Raw genomic sequence first — 5,629 nt, forward strand, 5'->3', positions numbered from 1 at the left:
TTTTAGTGCAGGCTTGGCGCATTTGAGGAACGAAGGTAAAATTAGCGTGAATGACCTTATGGTCACTTATTTCATCAAGATATGTTATAGAAGAAAGGCTGTCAGGATCAGTTGTTAAGATTAGGTCAAGAATGTTAGCAGTATCTCGAGAAACACGTGTAGGTTGTGTTATCAACTGAGTGAGATTAAAGTTGAGGCAAACATCAAGGAAATCGTTGGCCTCCTTAGCATTGGGTGCTGATGAAGTTAGATTACACCAATCAATGTTAGGAAAATTGAAGTCCCCCAGGAGGAGGACGTGAGCATTTGGGTATTTGGTCGTAAGTTCGGCTAAAATACCATTAAGCTGGCGCGCGAAATCCGGGCTACTTTTGGGAGGCCTATAACAAACACCTAATAGTACGGAATGTGGTACGGAACGAAAAAGCAACCACAATATTTCTAGGTCGGAATCAATGTTTATAAGGGAGCATGAAAGTTGTTCGTTAGTAGCAATCAGGACGCCGCCGCCCCGGGTGCCGGGACGATCTTTTCGAAAAAGATTAAAGTGAGGCAAGTCGGTCAAAATTTCGCTGTCGGTGACGTCAGAGGTCAACCACGTTTCAGTTAGTATAAGTAGGCTGCTGTTAGATGAATATACAAGGTCGGACACGTGGTCGCGTTTGGAAAGATAGCTACGTATGTTGGTGAAAATGACCGAAAAAGAAAGATTGGCTTTGTGACCAAAGACGGGACCATTAGAAGATCTGGGGCGTGAAGACAACTGCTACGAGCTCTCCTCTACATTTTCAGTTGCCTCGTTAAATACGTATCGTTTGGATCCCATAAAAAGGGTCTTATACCGTAAAAGGAAGGGACCTGATTTTACTTTAGCAAAAGCCAGTAGGTGCTTCCGTGCGTTCCGGACACGATGCGAGAAATCCTCCCCGATGCTAAAATTTGTATGTTTAAGCTGGGGGCCCTTAGCAAGGACGGCTTCCTTGGTTTTGAAGGATGTAAACTGCACTATAATAGGCCGACACCGGCCTTGCGAGTGGCGGCCAAGACGGTGGGCACGCTCGACATCCTTGGATTCGACAGTTATTTTTAGGTGGTCCCTACAAAACCCAGTAATACGCTCCTCAGACTGCGCATACGTTTCGGATGGCTTGTCGTCCGCTAGGCCGTAAAACAACAAGTTGTTTCGTCTGGAACGATTCTCCGCGTCGTCCAGTCGAGCCTCCAGTACAGAGACCTGGGTAGCTGTCTGGGAGGTGGCGGTGGCCATGGCGTCAAGATCGGATCGGAGTGTATCGACACAACTGTAGTGGGATTCTAGACTGTCGATTCTCTTGCCAAGTTCAGAAATGGCTTTATCAGTGGTAGAGAGCTGGCTTTTTAGGATCTGTACATCGCTAATGAGCTGGGATTGACCGGAAGACAAGCTTTTTAGTTCAGTCATTATTTGCTCAAGGGTGGTCGGACCAGGGTTAGTTTCAATATCTCCACCCAACAGTAACAACAGAGAAAACACAATGTTCATACAATCAGAAATAATGCAAACACAGCACTGGGGGCTCGGTAGCTGAACAAGGCATCGGTTGCTTGTTTTTTTAGCAAAAATACAGTGATGATTACTGACCTGCATCACGAACAGAAGTGGATTAGACTGCGTCGTGGCACAGCCACCGAGCCCACAGAGCGCGGCCGGCTGGTGGGGGGGATTTATACGCCGTGCGCTTGTTGAAGTCGATGACGGTGAAGCTGTGAGAGCTCTTTCGAGCGTCCAGTTTCCGGACTGCAGCGTCGATAGGGCAGTGGTGGCCAATGCTGGAAGTAGGTGCCAGTCATCTGCGCTGACGGACCTTGACGGGAAAGGGTTGCTCGCAACGATGCATGATACCGGGCCCAGAAGAACGGGTACGAGCACGCAGCTGATAGCGCGTACGAAATCCTGCATCACGAACAGAAGTGGATTAGACTGCGTCGTGGCACAGCCACCAAGCCCACAGAGCGCGGCCGGCTGGTGGGGGGGGATTTATACGCCGTGCACTTGTTGAAGTCGATGACGGTGAAGCTGTGAGAGCTCTTTCGAGCGTCCAGTTTCCGGACTGCAGCGTCGATAGGGCAGTGGTGGCCAATGCTGGAAGTAGGTGCCAGTCATCTGCGCTGACGGACCTTGACGGGAAAGGGTTGCTCGCATCGATGCATGATACCGGGCCCAGAAGAACGGGTACGAGCACGCAGCTGATAGCGCGTACGAAATCCTGCATCACGAACAGAAGTGGATTAGACTGCGTCGTGGCACAGCCACCGAGCCCACCGAATTTGGTGTTACGAGATGTCAATGGATGACAAAATATATGACTGGTGCAACCCTGATAATACTGACGCGTGTGTCAAGTAAGAACATGACAACATACCACGCTAATTGCGTGCTCGCGGCCGTTTTGCTAGCTCCACATATACCGAATTTGGTGTTACGAGATGTCAATGGATGACAAAATATATGACTGGTGCAACCCTGATGATACTGACGCGTGTGTCATGTAAGAACATGACAACATACCACGCTAATTGCGTGCTCGCGGCCGTTTTGCTAGCTCCACATATACCGAATTTGGTGTTACGAGATGTCAATAGATGACAAAATATATGACTGGTGCAACCCTGATAATACAGACGCGTGTGTCAAGTAAGAACAAGACAACATACCACGCTAACTGCGTGCTCGCGGCCGTTTTGCTAGCTCCACATATACCGAATTTGGTGTTACGAGATGTCAATGGATGACAAAATATATGACTGGTGCAACCCTGATAATACTGACGCGTGTATCATGTAAGAACATGACAACATACCACGCTAATTGCGTGCTCACGGCCGTTTCGCTAGCTCCACATATACCGAATTTGGTGTTACGAGATGTCAATGGATGACAAAATATATGACTGGTGCAACCCTGATAATTCAGACATGTGTGTCAAGTAAGAACATGACAACATACCACGCTAATTGCGTGCTCGCGGCCGTTTTGCTAGCTCCACATATACCGAATTTGGTGTTACGAGATGTCAATCGATGACAAAATATATGACTGGTGCAACCCTGATAATACAGACGCGTGTGTCAAGTAAGAACATGACAACATACCACGCTAACTGCGTGCTCGCGGCTGTTTTGCTAGCTCCACATATACCGAATTTTGTGTTACGAGATGTCAATGGATGACAAATTATATGACTGGTGCAACCCTGATAATACTGACGCGTGTGTCAAGTAGGAACATGACAACATACCATGCTAACTGCGTGCTCGCAGCCATTTTGCTAGCTCCACATATACCGAATTTGGTGTTACGAGATGTCAATGGATGACAAAATATATGGCTGGTGCAACCCTGATAATACCGACGCGTGTGTCTAAAGAACATGAGCACATACCACGCTAATTGCGTGCTCGCGGCCGTTTTGCTAGTTCCACATATACCAAATTTGGTGTTACGAGATGTCAATGGATGACAAAATATAACTAGTGCAACCCTGATAATACAGAGGCGTGTGTCAAGTAAGAACATGACAACATACCACGCTAACTGCGTGCTCGTGGCCATTTTGCTAGCTCCACATATACCGAATTTGGTGTTACGAGATGTCAATGGATGACAAAATATATGACTGGTGCAACCCTGATAATACAGACGCGTGTGTCAAGTAAGAACATGACAGCATACCACGCTAACTGCGTGCTCGCGGCCATTTTGCTAGCTCCACATATACCGAATTTGGTGTTACGAGATGTCAATGGATGACAAAATATATGACTGGTGCAACCCTGATAATACTGACGCGTGTGTCTAAAGAACATGACAACATACCACGCTAATTGCGTGCTCGCGGCCGTTTTGCTAGCTCCACATATACCAAATTTGGTGATACGAGATGTCAATGAATGACAAAATATATGACTGGTGCAACCCTGATAATACAGACGCGTGTGTCAAGTAAGAACATGACAACATACCACGCTAACTGCGTGCTCGTTGCCATTTTGCTAGCTCCACATATACCGAATTTGGTGTTACGAGATGTCAATGGATGACAAAATATATGACTGCTGCAACCCTGATAATACAGACGCGTGTGTCAAGTAAGAACATGACAACATACCACGCTAACTGAGTGCTCGCGGCCGTTTTGCTAGCTCCACATATACCGAATTTGGTGTTACGAGATGTCAATGGATGACAAAATATATGACTAGTGCAACCCTGATAATACTGACGCGTGTGTCAAGTAAGAACATGACAACATACCACGCTAACTGCGTGCTCGCGGCCGTTTTGCTAGCTCCACATATACCGAATTCGGTGTTACGAGATGTCAATGGATGACAAAATATATGACTGGTGCAACCCTGATAATACTGACGCGTGTGTCAAGTAAGAACATGACATCATACCACGCTAATTGCGTGCTCGCGGCCGTTTTGCTAGCTCCACATATACCGAATTTGGTGTTACGAGATGTCAATGGATGACAAAATATATGACTGGTGCAACCCTGATAATACTGACGCGTGTGTCATGTAAGAACAAGACAACATACCACGCTAACTGCGTGCTCGCGGCCGTTTTGCTAGCTCCACATATACCGAATTTGGTGTTACGAGATGTCAATGGATGACAAAATATATGGCTGGTGCAACCCTGATAATGATAATACTGACGCGTGTGTCATGTAAGAACATGACAACATACCACGCTAACTTCATGCTTACGGCCATTTTGATAGCTCCACATATACCGAATTTGGTGTTAGGAGGTGTCAATGGATGACAAAATATATGGCTGGTGCAACCCTGATAATACCGACGCGTGTGTCATGTAAGAACATGACAACATACCACGCTAACTGCGTGCTCGCGGCCGTTTTGCTAGCTCCACATATACCGAATTTGGTGTTACGAGATGTCAATGGATGACAAAATATATGACTGCTGCAACCCTGATAATACTGACGCGTGTGTCATGTAAGAACATGACAACATACCACGCTAACTGCGTGCTCGCGGCCGTTTCGCTAGCTCCACATATACCGAATTTGGTGTTACGAGGTGTCAATGGATGACAAAATATATGACTGGTGCAACCTTGATAATACTGACGCGTGAGTCATGTAAGAACATGACAACATACCACGCTAACTGCGTGCTCGCGGCCGTATCGCTAGCTCCACATATACCGAATTTGGTGTTACGAGATGTCAATGGATGACAAAATATATGACTGGTGCAACCCTGATAATACTGACGCGTGTGTCATGTAAGAACATGACAACATACCAGGCTAACTGCGTGCTCGCGGCCGTTTCGCTAGCTCCACATATACCGAATTTGGTGTTACGAGGTGTCAATGGATGACAAAATATACGACTGGTGCAACCCTGATAATACTGACGCGTGTGTAATGTAAGAACATGACAACATACCACGCTAATTGCATGCTCGCGGCCGTTTTGCTAGCTCCACATATACCGAATTTGGTGTTACGAGATGTCAATGGATGACAAAATATATGGCTGGTGCAACCCTGATAATGATAATACTGACGCGTGTGTCATGTAAGAACATGACAACATACCACGCTAAC

The 5,629-nt window shown here is 46.6% G+C and overlaps 1 protein-coding gene across 1 annotated transcript; it reads right to left on the reverse strand.

Moving 5' to 3' along the window:
- Positions 1-664: 664 nt before the first annotated feature.
- LOC142772067 (uncharacterized) lies at positions 665-1,964 on the reverse strand. The gene has a single exon (XM_075874168.1). It carries the CDS (start codon positions 1,937-1,939, stop codon positions 767-769), a length of 1,173 nt encoding a protein of 390 aa, XP_075730283.1. The 5' UTR covers positions 1,940-1,964; the 3' UTR covers positions 665-766.
- Between the last annotated feature and the right edge of the window lie 3,665 nt (positions 1,965-5,629).

This window comes from Rhipicephalus microplus, chromosome 9 (genome assembly GCF_043290135.1).
Source record: "Rhipicephalus microplus isolate Deutch F79 chromosome 9, USDA_Rmic, whole genome shotgun sequence".
Lineage (NCBI taxonomy): Eukaryota > Metazoa > Arthropoda > Arachnida > Ixodida > Ixodidae > Rhipicephalus > Rhipicephalus microplus.